This window comes from Strix uralensis, chromosome 1 (genome assembly GCF_047716275.1).
Source record: "Strix uralensis isolate ZFMK-TIS-50842 chromosome 1, bStrUra1, whole genome shotgun sequence".
NCBI classification, from domain to species: domain Eukaryota; kingdom Metazoa; phylum Chordata; class Aves; order Strigiformes; family Strigidae; genus Strix; species Strix uralensis.
Window position 1 is genome coordinate 47816177 of NC_133972.1, and position 19825 is coordinate 47836001.

A 19825-nucleotide genomic window follows, 5' to 3' on the forward strand; every position below is an offset into this window, starting at 1 on the left:
CTTCTTCAAATTTGAAGCCTACTGGGACCACCACAACCTTGACAGGGGCATCTGCTTGGCTGTTCCTGCACTGCTGCTTTTGTATTTTTCCTTTTGGTATGCTTTTACATTACCTGCATATTTTTTTCCATTCTGCTTTTTTTAAACTACATTCAGGATTTCCTTTCCATGACTGATAGGCTACCAGATTTCCATTCTGTGTTTGTAGGTTATCTTTATTGCACATTGGTAGCCAAATAGTTAAAGCTCGATATATCCGGTCTGAAACTATGTGCAAAGCGAGATCATTTCCTTCAGGTTCCTCTTTTAACATTGTTAGCAGAGCTTGTATCTCTGCTGCTTGTGTAGAGTGAAGGCAGGCAGCTCTTTTTATTTTTCACAGGGGCTGCAGCATCTTTAATTGAGGATTTTCCAACCTTTTGGTAAAAACTGGACCCATCTGTGAACCACACTGAACATCCTGTGGCACAAAGTCAGCAACGGAACTTTTATCTGGTGAGAGACACGTAAACAGGTAAATGATACTTATGTTCAGTCATATAGAGCTGGTGATAAAACCTTGTTGTCTTCTACAGAAAGCTCTTTGTTTATAAAAGCCAATGTCCATCCAGCTAACCTAGGGTCTGATACACACCCACTTTGTACTTTTCCACCGATTATGTACTTTAGTGGAGTATGTGTGATATGCACTACTGCAAAACAGCCTCTAGTGATGTATTCCCAAAGCTTGTTGCCTATGCCAATGCTAAACCTGTTTTTTGACATGGAATAGAGTTCTTTCCCACTGATCTTAAAACTCTCAAAGCAAAGGCTGTAACTTGCATCTTATTTCTGTGTTCTTGAAATAGCACAGTCCCAAGGTCTAGATCAGTAGTGGCTAGCTGAACATGAAACAGCTTACAAGAATCTGGGCATCTGATGGCCAGGGTTTGAGTTAGTGGAGTTTTGCTTCTTTCTGTTCTTTCCATTCTTGTTTGCGAGATTTCTTCATTAATTTGATTAGTGATTTACTGTTTTCTGCAAGTGTAAGGATATTCTCACAAAACTGTAAGCAATTCCAAAAGTGAATCTAATGCAATTATTACTGTGGAGGTATGGACTCTCATAGTCAGTTCTACCCTTTGGTGATCCCAGCATCACCCTCCCTTCCCAAACTAAAATATTTCTGAATATTTCACTTCAGATTGTACCAACTGAGTTTTGTCATGATTAGCTTTAAAGCCTGTGTTTTGAGTAATGCTGATTACTTCTTAGGTATATTTGTAGACTTTCAATTCAGTTTTTTCATGTACCAACACATCATTCATGTATGACATATTTTGATGGTAATTTCATCCACATTTGATATGTTTGATCTGAAAGTCTTGAGGTACATGGATAAAACAATAGTGCTTCCCCTCATAGGTAAATGCTTGTTTTTAGCAGCTTTGTTCTGCTGGTTTAATTGCAAAGAAAGCATTGGCTAAGTCAATAACAAAAAATCAGTGAGATATTCTGCTTAGTGCTAGAAGAATTTAGGCATGTTTCCACCACAAACAACCTGAGAAATGGCTACCTTATTAGAGAATCAAAAATCCATTTTTAGGCTTTTTTCTTTGCTTTTAACCCTAGACAAAATGGGATGTTAAAATTATAGGTTTCTGTACTAGGACCTCGCTTTCCAGTAAACTTGTTGATGGTGGGTTGGAGTCCTTCCTCTGCTTCTTGTGGGTGTTGATATTGTTTTTTGGGAAGGAGGATCTGGACCTTAAATTAATACACAACTTCTATTTTTCCACATTTTAACTTACAGACACAAAAAACTCGAGGAAATTCTGTTACCCAAATATCCACTGTTTTTACTTCCTCCGGATTCTTAATAACAAAGCATCAATGACTTGCAGGAATCGCTCCACCCTTACCTCCCACTGGTCAGTCCCAATACCAAAAACATCCGTAGCAAAATCTGCAGTTAATCCATTTTGTTACAGCAAGGCTGTGCCAACAATTCCCTGCTGTTTATAAGAGGGATCCTCCCACTTCTATATTCAGAAGGAACTCTTGAACTTGGCAAATATTAAACTGCAGGCAGAGATCTTAATACAGGTGCCTGAACGTCCTTTCATGCATATAATACAAGTTTTATCATTTTTCCACTGTCTTGAGTTCCAGCTGGTACAAACATTCATTGAAGAGTGTTTATTGACACTATGGTATCAATTAACATCATGGCACTAGTGGCCATTAATGTTCTTTCCCTGACCACCCAGTACTAATATTGTTACTGGCCATTTGCTTTGGTTATATTGTAACTTTAGCACTAGACCAGGGGCAGGTAGACAGCAGAGTGTCCCTAGTCTTTGTTATTGAGAGGAAGAGATGATGCCTGAGGGCCTCATTGAGAGGGACCTATTATGTTGTGTAGTTTTCATACCTCCTCATCATCTTTTTTCATTAGCTTAACAAAACAAGCCAGAATGGAATTTATGGTTTCCATCCCATTTTCTCATATCTTTGCCTCTTTTTCTCAAATTTTACCATGTTGCTTTCCTGCGGTCCCCTTGGTGTTCCCTAAAGGAAGTTTTTATCATGTTCTGCAAGGGTCTTTTGCAGTTACCGTTACCACCTCTTTTTATGCCAAGAGCTAAACCCACACTGAGGACTGCTTTCCCTTTTCTGATCCTTTTGATCTTTATTTTTAAATGGAGGCTGAAATTTCTGAAAATTACAGTATGTGCAGACCTTTTGTCAGGTCCACAGGACTGAGATTTCCTTGCATTCCTTCTTACCTTCATTACCTTGCCCATTTGCTGAAGATGAATTTGCAGCTCCTTCCGTTGTATTTCTGCTTGATTCACAGGTCCCAGATTTACTCTTACTGACTTAACCCTTGTACCACTGCTACTTTAAAGGCACTATGGTTCTATTAACTCAAACAGATACTTCCCCAGATGCCAATCACAACAATTTTTCCAGGATTCATACAATTTTACATTCTCATAGCGTTCTTCTAGGTGGAATAGCTGCTACACAAATCTTTCAGTGCTCAGCTAACTGTTCTGAGACATCCACCTACTAAATTTCTTACAGGAGATTCTTCCTGCAGTGTAGCTGATAATCGTACTCCACTGTGAAGCAGTGTTTTTAAGGGCTGTGCAATCTTTACTAGTTAAGGAAAGCTAATTCTTAAGGCCTGAATTCAGCGGCCTTGAGGTTTAAGCAATTACTCTTGCTTGCTCTGCAGCTAGGTAGTTGCTACTGTTATAATCTCCCAAGTTTTAAGAGCAACGTGACCAAGCATCACTGAATTCTGTTTCTACCACCGTTTCGTTGTAACTGCATAACTGAGTCATAAAAACCTGTTTTGTTCTCACACTAACATGAAGTTTCAGTATAGTTGTGGACTGAGTTTCCCATATATCCCTGTTTTATTTTGGATAGAGAAATGTTAACTATATGCATTATGTATAGTTGACAGTTGTGTCCTGGGTGACTGCTATTGAAGTAAAAGGGCTCTCTGAGTGTGCAGAAATCCATCTGTACAGTATAGCTTATAGGAACTGTCTTCAAGATAGTAAACTCATTGCAAAAACTATAAGGTAAACCTAGGAATCAGAAACTGAGAACCTACTCTTAAACACCATTAGACTAGTAGTATATACCCAGATCAAGAGAGAGACAAAAGTCTGACTGTTTTTATTATCACAACAGAGGGTTTTGGTAACGTTTGCCATTATTTCTACTCATATTTTGCTGGTATAGAAGATATATATACATATTTCTTCTTTCTGTTGTTCATCCCTCTCTTTTTCCAGATATTCATATAAATATATGTGAAGAAGAAAGGGGATTTTTGTAGGCGAGCAATGTCGTTATTGCTTTCCTCTATTTTGTATCATGGTTTAACACTAATGTATGAGTCATCTGATATGGCATGACAATCAAGTCCTTATCTGTATCCATGTGATCTGTTGGGAGACGATCAGTTTACTCAGTTTACCATTATTAGACTAGCCACTACTATTAGTATTGTGCTAGCATAAAAGATGTTTTGACCACTACTGTGAAGTGACCCACCATACCAGTATTCCAAAAGAGTATTTGTCACAGATATATTTTTAACAAGATGAAGTACCACATTTCAAATAATTTTTGTTCATGTAAACATACAATTTCACATACACATTGGATTTGGACTATCCAATTGGTGTGTGAGAAATTCTTCCTGATTCTGTCACATACAGTAATAGGCATCTTTCTTTGCTAATGGACCTCTTAGTGAACTGATTGCCAGCCATGCATGATCACTGCAGAAATCATCTATCTGCAGGATGTGGGACAACCTAACAATATATCTTTCCCCATACACCATGGAAGACACTATAATGTCTTCTTCAAATGGCCCATGACATGGAATCACTACTGGATCATTTCATTTAGTAGTTAGATAAAAGGCTTTTTTTGCATGCCACCAAGTCGCATACATACTCAGCAGGGGTAGTTTAAAACACATCCCTTTTCTAAATTCAGTTCTGTTTCATAGTATTGACTGTACAAGAAACCCCAGAGGATGCTCCCATTAAGGAATCCCTGTAGTATTTAATAAGCATACCTTGCCCACGAAGGGAACGTGTGGGTCCCTAGGATGTGAGCCTTAGGATCTCTAATTTCTACTGGAACAACATTCCTAGTGTGCCAGGTGTGTGTGACACTGACTACAAATGATATAGGCCTTTGCTTACAGTAGCAGGTATCTCAGTTTCACTAAGTGCTCAAATGAGCTGATGAGAGTTGCTTCTTTGAACATTGTTCCATACTAACAAAATCACTTGCTCTCAGTGAGTAGTGACATGGAAAACAGGGCTGCTCTGAACACTTTATTCAGTCAGGATAAGCTGTTAATCATTCATTATTTGTTGCTGACTATAAAAAGAAATCAAGGGTCATGTGTCGTTGTGTGCAAGCAAAATGTAAACTGATGAGAGATTGCGTCAGAGAGGAGGAAGTCTAGAGTGCAAAGGGTGAGGAAATTGGAGTATGAGCGGCAATCACTGTGTTCCTTCAATTATCTCTGATCATGTTGGAACACTGTCCTAAGCCTTGTGGTTCAAGGGTGCCTGTGAACATCAACTTTTTGTGGAGCCACCCCCTAGTCCTTCTAGCTCTGACCTACAGCCTTCATCTCCCATTCTGTCTGGGAAGTAGACAAGAAATCACATTGTGATTTCACAGTCCACTCAGGGAAGGGGAGGAAGCATTGGGGAAGACCTCTGAAGCTTGCTGATTAGTTAAATGCTTTGTATTGGTTCTTTCTGCTGTTTATTGGGCAGGAAGGTCTCTGTTTACTAATATTACCCTATGAGTTTGGCCATGCTTAGCACTTCTTAAATTTCATTGATCATGTTGCTGTTTAATATAGTATGTCACTTTTATATAAAGTTTATGCTTAGAAATGAGTAAGAAATAAGTAAGAAAGACGATGAAATTTGGATTTGCAAGGCAGACATCTAATAAATTCAAGTTTCAATGGGAAATGTATGGGAAAAGGTAGTTTTGCTCGTGATATGGATAATATTTGGGAGTAGAGCAAGAAACCTTATTGGAATCATAATTTATTTTAATGATCTTATGATGTGCCAGCTTGTCACTGGTGTGAGTTTTGACTGAAAAGAAAGAACAGAGAAAAATGGCATTTTTAATAGGTGAGAAATTAGAATACTGGTATAAGTTTAAGTAAAAAAAAAAATTATTGTAGTATAGAAATTAATTAAATTAAATCAAGTACTATAATAGACTAGATATTAGGAAGCATTTCTTTACAGAACGGGTTGTTGGGCGTTGGAATGGGCTGCCCCGGGCAGTGGTGGAGTCCCCATCCCTGGAGGTGTTTAAGAGTCGGGTCAACATAGAGCTTAGGGACATGGTGTAGTTGGGAACTGTCAGTGCTAGGTTAATGGTTGGACTAGATGATGTTCAAGGTCCTTTCCAACCTAGATGATTCTGTGATTCTGTGTAATACTGTGCCCTATGGTGGCTGCTTAATAAATATACGAAGTAGTTGCTGTGAAGATAAGACAATTAAATGTTTTTTAGGAGTCTTTCTAGGGCTGGCACTCATTCAAATTTTTACATAGCAGAATTGTCAATGAGATAGAATGTTTTACTGACTTGGGAAGACAACTTTTCTATCCTTTGAAAAGCATGAAATGCATAGGATAAAGCAGATCAGCTATCAAAAGCTGACATGTAAATGGTATGCAGCTGTTTGGCCAATGATGAGACAACTTGTATTGTGCTCACTAGTGACTTGAGAGCCTGTGTCTTGTAAAAGAGTTGATCTGTTTGGTAGTGTGAGAGTAGATTTATCATAATTCTTGCAGACTAGAGACCAGAATAAGTTATGAGTCTTGGGCATTTCTGGGTCCCTGTGAAGAAAACTTTTTTCTGTATCAAATATAAGCCACGCTCCGTCTTTTTTTTTTTTTTTTTTTTATAAAAGAAATAAAACAAATTATTCTAACAGAGGGAAAATTCCTTTATTCCAAAGAAATATTAGCTATTGTATATTTATCAGTAGTGGATTAACACTTGGTAAAAACATATTTTGTACCCAGGATCTGGAAGAAGAAAATTGAAATGATACCTGTTAAACAACCAGTCCACAGGGAGATTAACAGTTGTAGTGAGTAAGCTTAGATAGATGTATCTTGCTTGGGATCAATGTAAATGTGCTTGCTTCTTCCTGACCTCTTTTCCCATCCTCTCTGTAACCAGCTTCAGCTGTTGACAGCCCTCAGACTAAAAATGGCTTAGAACTGCAAGCAAACCAGGAGCTTGTACCTGGAAGTGTCGGGAAAGATAAGGAGTGCTGATTAGCCATTGGTTAGGACTGTAGGAAATGAAATTGTGACAATTAATGAACCCTTATGGAAAGAGGGAAATTGGGAGTTAAGAGAAGATACAGATAAATTAAAAAGACAGTAGAGCATCTAGTCTTGGTCAATAGAATGACTACAGGTAATTGTAATCCTTTTCAGTAACTGTAGTCATAACGTAGCTGGCCACAACATACAGAAATCTTTAGAACTATTTCTTGCAAAACGATCACATTCAGGCACATCTTGATATCATAACTGGAATCTTCCTGGTGGATCTACCTGGATTGTTGTCAGGGATACATTGGCATTGCGCAATGTAAGCAGACAGAGCTGTTGCATGTGGAAGTATGTTTCTGGAAGCAGAAGTGGTTGGTAAGAGGAAACATTACCCCTAGTGTCTATGGGTATGGCTATTTAAAAGGTTTGGAGTTTGTGAACAAGTGTGTCTGCACTGAATACAATTGCCTGTAGAACCACATTTACCTTACAGCATACAATCATTTGTTTTACAGCAAACGTCAAAAAGGAACAAAGCAATTTGACTCTGGTCAAAGACTAACATGCAGAACATGGTCATAGTATCGTAATTAATTTCTTATGAGATGAACTGAATGAAGTGATTATTTCTAGTCATTTCACTACAGTAACAAAATTCAACATACAAGATTAAGTAAAATAAGTGAGTATACTTCCATACTGCTATGGCACAAGAAAGTCAAAGGTGTAGAAATTAGAAATACTTGCTATTTTTGAAATAAACCCCAGTTTGGCAATACTTTCCTCAAAAAAAAAAAAAAAAAAAAAAAAAAGCTGTGAAATAGTTTGAGTCCAGAGGATAGCAATGGCAAAGATCAATAGCACCAACTCTATCGAGAAGGGTTATAGGAACTGTTGGGTTTTTTTTTTTGTCTAGAGAGACAGACAACACTTCTGAAAGCAGCATTAAAATTTCAAAAGTACTGTGAAGTGGAATGGAAGAAGTTGTTCTTCATATTTACTGTGGATAAGAAAGGAGTAACAGGTCTAACCTGTCTCAAAGGCAATTCCAGTTAGACATCAGAAAAACTTCCTAACAGTTCAGAGGGTTTAAAAGTCTCCATCTTTGTTTTTGGAAACTACCAATAAAGTGACAGAACTCAAACATCTGTCAAGAACATCAGATGGTATAGTTGATCTGATCTGGAGGAAGGCAAATGGACAGGATAACATTCTGAGGTCTCTTCCACTCCTCATTTTTGTGATTTGGAAGGCATATGGTGAGCTGTAACTGTACAATGGTGAAATAAACAAAACTTTGGAATTCAGTTTTAACAGGCAGAAGCTGAACAGCATAATTTTTTGTGTAATCTAGACATTTCACAAATTGTATGGAATAGAATGCTAGTATTTTAAAATACAATTTAAAATACTATTGTAGAATGGAATAAGTCAAGGTGAATAGCTTTGATTTCTGTATAGGATATAATATTAATAGTGTTATATATTTAATATTTAATGACTTGAGTTTGTAAGCTCCTTTCCCTTTTCCTCAGGAGTTCAGCTGTCTGTGATCCAAGACACAGCTGCATAACCCTCTCTCAGACTTGTGAGGAAATTACGAAGTTCTGAACAAGAACTGCAAAAAAGTTGTTAGAGTAGACTTCTGCAAGAGAGATAAAATTGCAGACAGAGGTAAGACTCTTGAGATGGAGCTAGGCCACAGTTCAAGGATTCAAAAGGAAAAATGTCATCATAAAAAGGAATAAAATCCTAAGGGAAAAGCAGGGATTTGGAAGATGGCAATTCAGTCACACTGAGGATCCATTTCAGGGGCAGTAGAAACCAGCCCTACCCCACCTCACTGAGAACTTCCTGGCCAGCAAAGACTTTTTCTTATCCAGGGCACTGAGCATACTAACACTCAGTTTAGTATTTCTTTAATTCAAATTATCTTTTGTGTGTAGTAACTAATCAGTAACTGCTGAATACTTTTAAGTTTGTATATTCAGCTTACAAAGGCTCTTTGTGCATGGCAAAAGGCGTCCAAACAAAGTGATGCAGTGAGGGAAGGTAAAAGTTCATTCAAGTTCCTTGATTACTTGTACTGTTACAATGTTACCTGGCATATCATTGGCTAGAAAAATTATCAAGAAAAAAAAAATTGGATGTGTCTGTAATAATATATACTTTATTCAACTTCAGTAGGGAAAAATGTTTTCCACCTGTACAAAAAGTCACTTTTATTATTGTTTTTCCATAATTTTTCATATAGCATATTAAGTACAGTAAACTGTTGTACCGGGTCTGGCTGAGCCAGAATTGGTTTTCCCCTATAGCAGCCCTCACAGTGCTGTGTTTTATGTTGGGAGCTGGCAGGGTGTTGATACCACACTGGAGTTGTGGCTACTGCTGAGTAGTGCTTACACAGCACCAAGGCTCTTTCCGACATTTTACCCCCACACAGTGGGACAGGGTGGGCAAGATCTTGGGAGGGGACACAACCAGGACAGCTGACCCGAACTGACCAAAGGGATATTCCATACCATATGACGTCTGCTCAGTATAAAGCTGGGAGAAAGGAGGAAGGGGGTGGGGTCATCCTTGGTCCTCCGAGACAACCACTACGCGTATCGGAGCCCGGCTTCCTGAGAAGGCCCGACATCGCCTGTTCATGGGAAGTAGAGAATAAATCTGTTTTCTTTTTTTGCTTCCACGCGCAGACCTTTGCTTCGCTTTGCTTATATTAAAACTGCTTTTATTTTACCCACAAGGGTTGGTTATTTTCTTTCCCCTCTTTGCCCTGTTGAGAAAAAAGGGGAAGGGGGGGAAAGTGATAGAGCGACTTGGTGGGTACCTGGCATTTAGCCAAGGTCAAACCACCACAACTGTGAAATAAAGTTCTGAACACTTTTAAATCCCTAATGTTCTATACTATATTTCTTTGAATGAATATATCTTGGTTTTCGAGATTCAACAGACGTCTGACTTTCTAGGTATGCTGAGGTTGAAAACATCTGCTCATGTTGGAACTTTTTAATCCTGCTTTAAATAGTTTAAGAAATCTTACTAAATCTAAGACAAATGTAAATACCACTTCAATTAAATACATTTTTCTATTTTAACTGTGGTAAGAATCTCATTTTAAATGCAGCTATATTGCAAGCAATGATTATGAAAAATATTATCTCCTCACACATTAATGCATCATCGAGTTATATTTAATAACTTCAGTGATAAATAAACACCAAGAAAGTTGTTTTCCATATGTAAGAAATATCTCTCAAAGTGAGCTGTAGGTTTGTCTGGATTTTCTGTTGTTGGTTAAGTACAAGCCAAAAAAATATGAAGCTTTCAAAAAGAAGACTGAGTCTGTAAAGCTGAAAATGGGCACATTACTAATAGGAAGCTAGTGACATAACATTAGTTTGTAGCAATCCCCCTTATTAGAATAAACAATTAACTCCAAATCAACAGACAAGAAAAGTGAGCTTTGTAATATCATTAAAGCATTAGTTTCAGAGTAGACTTTCTTTTTAAACACAAATAGAAGCTTGATGCTTACAAGACTTAATTTGGCCTCATGCTTAGTCCAGGGCAAATAAGATGTCTAGCAATTTCTACGGGTGGTATCTTGTGGCTGAGCATACAGCATAGTTCAAGGAACACAAAATTGTCATTTTCTGACTGTATGATAATTCTCTTCATATAGGACAATTCTCATTGATAGAACGGTGGCCAAGTTAGCAAAACTCCTGTACAAAGCAGTATTCTTTTCCAGCACTGGTTAATAGGAAAGGGGCTGCTAAAATGGAAGAGGGGTTCCCCAAGTATCATAAATCAGAGTTTGTTCACAGTTGTTCTAACCTGTGCCAGGGCTTAATGTCACTGAGGAATCATTACAGGACTCTTGGGATGCTCTCCACCATTTCACCTACTGGGAGCTTATTGGAAAGTCCAACTCTCCATCTTTAAAGGAGATAAAAGAAAAGCATAGTTTCTGTCCTTTTCTCAAGTTATAATGTATAAAGGCTTGGAAGTATTTGCTTCAGTTTCTTGTCTTGTTTGCTGATTCTATTGATAAGCATAAAAAAGGTTAGTTTTTCTTGATATTGTTAAAAAAATTTTGAAGTTATCATGCCATCATTTCACAACGTTTTGACTGATGTCAACGTTAGATTAAAGTTTCTGTGTCAATTGTTTGTTCTGATATCATGTGTCAATTGGTCATCCCCTTTTCTGGCCTGCATCAGATTAAAAAAAATGCATGGAACCAATGTGTGATTTGTAGGATAAGATTCTGTCAACACAAATTCTTTTCTGGAAGCATAACTAGTTGAAACTTCACCACAAGACACGAGCACCCTATTTTTCAAATGCCTTCTTCTGCCATTCCAGAAGCTGACTTATGATCAGTTTGTTCATAAAATATTAAGAAATCTTGACATATAGGAGAGAGTTGGATAAGTAAATTTAGATAAATAAATGCACAGAAACAGTCTGGAATAATTAATAGTGAGTTAACGAAACAGACTGCTCTGTTACCTAACTTAACTGCAGTCTAAAAGTTATGTTATAATGATGCAAAATACAACTCAAACACTTTTGTGAAGAACAGAGCTATCCTGACAATACTGGTGAATAGTCCATAAGAGCAATGACTTAGAGAAGTATTTAAGGTTTGTCATAGTTTACTGTTACAGTACAATATCTCATTGCAGTAGAGTGTCCAAGAGAGATTATTAAAACCATGCATTTATATCAAATTGGAGAAGGGAATTAATTGTGCCTCAGTCTACATCATTACAATCTCTCCAGAATATTTCAAGGGACCTAACGGTCATGTTTCAAAAATGCAGGTTCTTATGCTCAAAATTCTAAAAACAATATGTGAATATAATCCAGGAGCCATAAAACTATGTCAGGCAAAAGGAAATTGGCTACTGCCTTAATAAAGAGAGAGTTGAGTAAACCTTCTGAATATTTATAAGTATTTTCACATAGAAAAGATATCTGACAATGAAGGTTCTCACAGAAATAATTATATCCAAGAGGTATTGTTCTGTCTTGAACTAAACGATTTCTGTGAAGGGAAATGGAACATAGAAGCAGCTAGCCAATAGGTGCAATGAACTTGTGAGCAGTTGCAATTTTTTGAGTAAAACTAGATGTTTTCCTCATGTATAGGCTTTAATTTAGACAAGACCAACTTTTCTGATCCTATGAGTCACTTTCCAGAATTTTCAACTGACTAAAATCTCTTAGGACATTTACCACATAACTCAATAGAGGTGGCTCTTTGAGCTGCAGTTTGTCATTATCTTCACAGATCCCACTGATCCACTGTGGGATAGGGCTGAGATGGACTTGTGGCAGAGTTTTGGACAATCCAGGTGCATGAACGTTATTGGACTTTTTTTTACTTGCTTATACAATAAGCGATTTGAATTGTCCAACAGTTCCCATATCATAGGATAACAAACCGGTTTGGGAATGAATTTTGAATAGTTTATGAGCCTTAAATAAGTCAAAGGACATAGAATGGTCATCTCTGTTTAAATCCATCTTCTGCGGCAAATTTTGTGACTAGTAAGTAGAACGAGAAAAAGAAAAGTTTTCTTTCTTCTTGGACTTCTGAGTGAACAGGACACTCCACTTTCAAGATTTTCAGAACATCTTTGCATTAAGTCAATGTCCATTTGATACAGACAATGCAGACATATAGAAATTTCATGCTTCAGGGCTTCAGCCTACAGAATTAAAAATAAATCTCCCTTGATGACATCAAAAATTCATTAAAGCTGGGGGTAAGCTTTTGATTTTTGATATTGATTATTGATGGAGCGAGTGCAGAGGAGGGCAACAAATCTGGTGAAGGGCCTGGAGAACAGATCCTATGAGGAGCGATTGAAGGAGCTGGGACTGTTTAGTTTGAGAAAGAGAAGGCTGAGGGGAGACCTCATCATTCTCTACACCTACCTGAAAGGACATTGTAGAGAGGTTGGTGCTGGTCTCTTCTCACAGGTGATTAGTGACAGAACAAGGGGGAACGGCTTTAAACTGCAACAGGGGAGGTTTAGACTGGACATTAGGAAAACATTTTTCACAGAAAGAGTGGTCAGACAGTGGAATAGGCTGCCCAGGGAGGTGGTGGAGTCACCATCCCTGGATGTGTTTAAGGGTTGTTTAGATGAAATGTTGGGGGATATGGTGTAGGGGAGAACTTTGTAGAGTAGGGCTGACGGTTGGACTCGATGATCCCAAGGGTCTTTTCCAATCTGAATGATTCTATGATTTAATCAAATAACTGATCTGAGGGAAGACAGTAGTTTTCAAACACTGGGTTTATGAATCCTGATTATATATTTAGGGCAAAACTGGTTGCCAGACTTTGGATGAGAAAATATTTCTCCTCAGATTAGATTAGCACCTACATTGTTTCTGGGTCTTTTCTTCCCTTTTGGGCTGTGAATCAGCTATTACGTTAACCTACATGGTTTTTATATACCCAAGTGCAGGTAATGTGCAGTGGTGATGCCTCAGGTTCTTCTGTTGTTGCTCTATGACACAAATTTAATCTCTTCAGACTGAAATTATATATGGTCTAACTCAAATTAACAGTTTTAACATGGGAATATCTGAATGTTTTATAGCAAACTGTGAGGTACAAGCGATCAGAAGAATGATTTAGTGATCTCTTTCTGGCTTCAAATCCTGTGCACCTGTGAAGCTATGTCACTGAAAAGTCAAAGTAGAGAAGCCATAGACAGAATTTTGTAGCTTACTAAGTAGCTGTAAAATACTGTACTTTCCCAATTTTCCCACTTTTTAAACATCAGTTTAGTTGGTTCAGCTACCAGTGCGATAAAACTGGCTGTAAAAGTCTTTTATTTTCTTTGCATTACTGTATACAGGCAATAGAAACTCCAGTAAAAGTTGCTATTCTGATTTATTTTTATTTCAGTTCCTTATCATGATCGTACTGCAATAACATTGAGACATTGCAATGAGGTAACAGAACATTGTGACAGATCTTGTAGTTTCACCCAGTTTCCCTTTAAGGTGAAACAGTTGTAAAAGACCTGTTTATACTGTTTCATTTGTCTAAATTAATTGACTTTTCTCTAGAATCTCTCATTCAGCTTTATTCAGCTACCACTGAAATAGTTGGACCAGTTCATTAAGATCAAGTCCAGCAAAGCACTTAGGCACACAAGTTAAAACCCAGAAGTTTTCCCATAAACTGCTGTGTATAGAAGCCTATGCAAATATCTTAGCATGACTTTTCATGAACAGATAACACTTATATTTAATAATCCTTGATATTTTACTTGACTGACAATGGTAAACTACCCTTTCTAAAGTAATCCTCACTCTGATAAGACTCTTTGTATTCCAAAACATTGTGAAAATACTTTTATCAAAATTTTGAGATTACAGTCATGCATGAAAAAAAGGAACAAAAATTATCTCTTCTGGTTAATTATCAGACTAAGTAAGTTTTGTTTGAGTAAAGTGAAGAGAGAGAGAAATTCACATAAATATACTTGTCTTCTAAGATGAGGATTTTTATTTAACTTCTAATAAATTTTTCTTCTGTAAAAGTGTTAAACATATCTAATTTACTATATACATTGAAATAAGTTAAGAAGTGCAATTAATTTATTTTAAATGTTTTAAATATTTGCTATTATTTTCATTAAAGTAATGCCTACAGATAATGATAAAAACAATACATTCCACGATAAAATAAATAGTCCATTTCAAACAGTTTAGAATCTGAGCATAGATTCAAAAATCAGAAGGATGCTAATTGAGCAGATTTCTACTGACCATAGCTATTTCCAAACCATTTGTAAACTGAGTCTGAAACTCATCTTGCTGTTCTGCAGTTACTCAAATGAGAAACAATATGCACTATAGTAAAATCCTGTTTTCTTTCAGGCTAGATGGCTCATATATTTGTGAATTAGACTTAGAAGAAGGGAAAAGAAGCAAAAGAGTAAAACACTCGTGTTATTTGGTTTCATTCTCACTGTGTATTCAAGAATGGATTCATCGTTAAGTGTAACAGTTGCTTGGAGCATTCAGCACCATCTCTAATAAAGTAAAGAGAAATTGCTGGGAGTTTTAAGGGGCATAATTAAGCCAGCAGTAGATAAGAGGAACTTCTTCTGCTGGAAGAATAGACTATTCGGGCTTGTTTTCCTGAGTGACAATGAAGTAAGAGTGTGTAAGGACTTTGCTTGCTAAAGATTCCCTTTAGGAAAAGGGAGGGAGAGTCCAAAGTGCATACGCTTTCCTCTCCAAAGTAGGCAAGGCAACAGGACTGGGGAAAAAAAACAAGAGAAAGCTATTGATTATCTCTGTTTTACATATGAAGAACAAAGTCCAATCATGCTGCATTGTCCTTAACCATATTAATCCTGCTGATTTTTGAATAATTTTTCAGAGGACTAGACACAAACCAAGAGCAACCTTCACGGTATGTCAATATTTTTTTTGTATTAAATCAGAGATATTTATAAAATTCACTGATAACTAAAATCAGGAAAATACTAAATAACTGTGTAATCTTTTAAATAAACATCTACTTTCTCATTTATTTTGTGTATCTGTGCTGAATCGCAGTAAATATAATGCTTATATTATGCAAATGAAATTAAATGAAGGACCCACTGTTATCAAACAGATACAAATACAAAATGTAGATGTTTGTAAGCAAACTCCAAACATCTGGACTTGTTTCAACATGTTTATACTTGCCCATGACAAGTATTCACTTGCAATGTATGACATCACTATTTATTGATTTTTAAAAATAGCTATATTTTTCTTTCAAACAAATGGTATTGAGGTTACTGTAATTGGCTTAACAGTTGTATATTTCTCAGTCAAATGTTATTTTACAGGGAGTTATCCTAAATAAATTTAAAATGCATTCTGAAGATGAAAAGAAGCAGAAGCGTACTGCAGATGGAAATAATCATGAGCTTACTGCATCCAGCCAGGGTCATGAATCTGAAGACAAACAGTAAGTATTCTTAAACATTTTAAACATTATAAGATTACATTATCTTATTTCAGATTTTATTTTATATTTAATTTAATTTAATTTTTTTTAAACTTTATTTTATCAGGAAAGCCTAATAACAGAAGGCTTTGTATCAATTTGAGAGTAGCATTGATTGACACATTTGTTTAGTGCAGAAAGACCTTTTATCTTTTTCTTCTAAGGACTAAGTGTCCACAATATTAACTATAGTTTATTGAAAAACAATTCTAAAATATGACAGAAATTATGTTGGAATGGACATCTTGGATACAGTTATGTCATTAGCTAAAAATTATCTTAAAATTTTTAGTATGGCAGGAATCAATATTTTACATACCTTGAACATTTTATTTATTCCCCATCCTCTCTGTGCAAAAATTTGATTTTATAAGTTATCTTCATCATTCCTGTTTCGAAAGCTATATACTGCTTCAGTTCACAACTTCCCTGATCAGCTAGTAGCACCACCAGCTATTGTTTGTGGTGTTTCACCCTTCAGAGAGGTAAACTGGGAAGAGCTTGACTTAAATTTACAGCAGTGAGGTACTGATGCTATTTAAATACCTGGAGATTAAATAGAAACATCTCAAGAATACCCAATAAATCATATTCATTTTACACACAATTGTTTCCTGTAAAATTATTTCATAATTGTACTTTAATTGAACTTCATTAATAGATTGCATTAGTATTTCTGTGAAATGTCACTTTTTAAATGCACTATCATACCTTTTAAGCAAGGAGAAGAAGAAAGCAGAAAAGGCTAAGGTGGTCAGCCCATTTACACTGGTAAGATTTCTTCTCTCTTTATATGTGCACATATACACACACACACACACACATTTCAAAGTGTAAACAAAAAAATGGTTAAAATTATGTTAGTGTACTGTATATATGGTCTTGTCTCTACCAAATACTTTGATGCTACAGAATATTGGATATAGTATAGCAATCGAGCAGTTCTTTTTGTGGATGCAGTTTTATTAAAGAAGGTGTTTTATTACTGGTATAGATTCTTGGGAGTCTTCCCCTGGTAATCATGCTAAACACAGCTGTACTAGATTGTTGTTTGTGAAAAGCAGGGTCTTCCATGTTCAGGCATTTCTTCCGACTTAGGTATATGGGCGTCCATATACCTAAGATTATGTGTGGTCTTGTCCTCTAAATTACCTGAGTTGGGTACTAATCACACTAATTAGCCCCATTAATCATTATTCAGTCACTTGATTCAGCAGTAAAAGGCAACTCTATGGCACCGATGAAAAATAAAATTAAAAACTGTGTACTGAAAAGTACTTTAAATTCCAGAAAATTTTAAATTTTCTGTATATTTTTAAAAAGGCAATCTGTTAATATTTAAACAGAATAAATCCTAGGTCCTCTTTTAGTAACACTGAAAAGTTTTATATTTTGTAGGTTTAGTGTGCATAATGCGCAGGAATGATATGGTAAATAACAGAAATAAAACTATAGCCTATGATGCTGGCCGATGCCAAATTTCTCTGCTTTGCTATACCAGCTAACACTTGTACAACTACATCATACCACTATAATTTACAATAGTAAACTTAGTATTTTACAGTACAGAATAAAGATAATGATTTTGTAACAGATGAGCTCAAACTTTATAAAGTTCAATGGCAAGAGGTATTTAGGATTTCAATATGTTTTGATAATGTCTACAGTGCATTAGGAACAGTTTTTCTGACTGCATAATAATGCATTCACAGTAAAAGTAATTATTGCCTTAATTATCACAATGCCATTAACATTTCTTATAATTTGAACTTTAAATGTCAAGCTTAAAAAGGGCAAATTTCTTATGCCTTGTTTTCATATGGCCTTTCTCACCCAGGTGCAGATATTGATGCATTAAAATAGTACACTTCTCTGGTTGTGAGAGTTTATAGTATAAAAGTGCGTATATTACAAGGATTTATTCCTGTACATTTAAATTGTTTTGTAATCTTAATTTCTAATGAGATAAAGTTGTAGTTTTGTGACATTAGGTGTATAATTGATAGCTTTTTCTTCACTTTCTTTACTTTGTAGACATAACATTATGTTAACATTCTAATACCACAGTTAGAATTAATTTCTCTTCTCACTCACAGTTTCGATACTCCAGTTGGTCAGATAAATTACTAATGATACTAGGCACTCTCCTGGCAATAGCCCATGGAAGCAGTCTCCCTATTGCGATGGTAATTTTTGGTGATATGACTGATAGCTTTGTTACTTCTGGAGACTCAAATTTTACAGGTAAGAATATATCTGCTATGAAGAGAACAATGGCTCCTATTTTGAAAAGAGCCAGGGAGATTCAAGCATCCTGACAAGAGATACTGATGTCAGAAGCCCCAACTTGCTACTGTAGTATGATGCAAATTAGTAACTCTCATGTTTATTGTAATAGAGATACACTAGGAATTTTTTTCGCTCCTAATCTTAGTTTCTGCATTAGCAGATTTATTTTTTTTTCCAAATTATCCACTACAGTGCGCATTCAACAAATCATGTTTAAGTGTGGCTGTGCTAAATAGAAAGAGGCTGGTTTTCCATCTCCTCAGCCTGAGTTCCTGTTGATTCCCTTGCATCAAATCTGGCAATTATAGTTCAGAAGGTGAATCAGATGAGTAAGTAGATCCAACAGAAAATTTGCTACCAAAAATAAAAGTACTAATTTTCTCTTGGATCAATTTGTTGAGCAGCCTCATTTGCTGGCTCAGAAGTACAAAATCAAACACAAAGTAGGGCAGGCATGCACTGCTGGATACAAGAGGGAGGACTGATACTGTCCCTTTGATATCAACTCACAGTTAGAGTAGATTACATTGTCCTCTGAACTCACACATTAGATGTTAAACTTGTGAACAGGTTTGTTCCTGAAATATTATCTAATAAAATTTTATTAAACATTTTAAAGAAAGTCTATACAGAAAAAATAAAGGATGTGACTATTATCTGTCCTGCATCCATTTTTGCTCTTATTACGCTGCTGTAAGACAGAAACATGGGCATAGTGCCTTTATCAGAACAAGTAATTTATGGTTTACTCCTCAAGTACAATAAATTGATCAGATTTTTATGGTGCAAATGCAAAATGCTGCATCTATAGTCTTCTCAAAATATTTGTCACTAAGTTCTCCTTGGGGCAGTCAAATTTTATGACCAACACCAACATTGTAGTCAATGTTTTTGTAATGGATTAAGCTATTTACAGTTACTGATTTGATGTCAATGTCTAGGCCTGTATTTTAAATGGGTTTTGGCATTATACAAATGCCCTATGTTTTCAGAAAAGAAAAAAAGAAACTGAACATTTAATGAATGCTCAGAAAGACCTTTTAATCTCAAGTTACACTGATGTAGTTCTGTAATCAGTGGAGTTATGACTAACCTTATATTAGTATAATCATTGTTTTTGAATAGGTAGAAGGCTGAAATTGTTATACACCTCCTTTCATTAAAATCAACTTGATTCAAAAGGAGATGTAGCAATTCAAAATTTGCTGAACATCATGCAGGAAAACAAAATTGTTAAAACTTGCTCTATTAAGACTATTTACTATTTTCTTCCTTTCTAAGGAAACATGCCTGCAGTGAATTCCTCTTTAGAGATTCTTGGCAAGCTGGAAGAAGATATGACAAGGTAATTAGAAATTGGTATTTCCTCTTCTTTTTTAAATGTAGGCACACATTTCTAGTCAAGCCATTCTTCTTTCACAGATGTTTTGCATATTTTAAAAAAGTAAAAGCAATGGTTGATTGAATAATGTATGTAACTAAAGATTTGAACATGAGATCATTGGAGGCACTGGGAGGATTCTTGAACAGCCACAGCCATCCCCAACAATTTTCCTGTAATCTCTTGCTCTCACCCATCCCACTCACTTTTCAGGGGTGCTCTGTGTCCCAATGCCTCTACATTTCCTTC

General features: G+C 36.1%; 1 protein-coding gene across 5 annotated transcripts in view; it reads left to right on the forward strand.

Annotated features, from left to right (window-relative positions):
* Positions 1-350: 350 nt before the first annotated feature.
* Positions 351-19825, forward strand: part of ABCB1 (ATP binding cassette subfamily B member 1) — a 61520-nt gene continuing 42045 nt past the window's right edge. For 2 of the 5 annotated variants that reach the window (XM_074864933.1, XM_074864966.1), the window contains exons 1-6: positions 351-514; positions 15286-15318; positions 15746-15867; positions 16626-16677; positions 18003-18150; positions 19477-19540. In XM_074864933.1, the coding sequence (XP_074721034.1) occupies positions 15770-15867; positions 16626-16677; positions 18003-18150; positions 19477-19540 (362 nt within the window). In that variant the 5' untranslated portion in view covers positions 351-514; positions 15286-15318; positions 15746-15769. Of the gene's footprint in view, positions 515-8389; positions 8529-15285; positions 15319-15745; positions 15868-16625; positions 16678-18002; positions 18151-19476; positions 19541-19825 lie in introns of those variants that run through there. The other 3 variants (XM_074864939.1, XM_074864946.1, XM_074864954.1) reach the window with 3 other exon arrangements.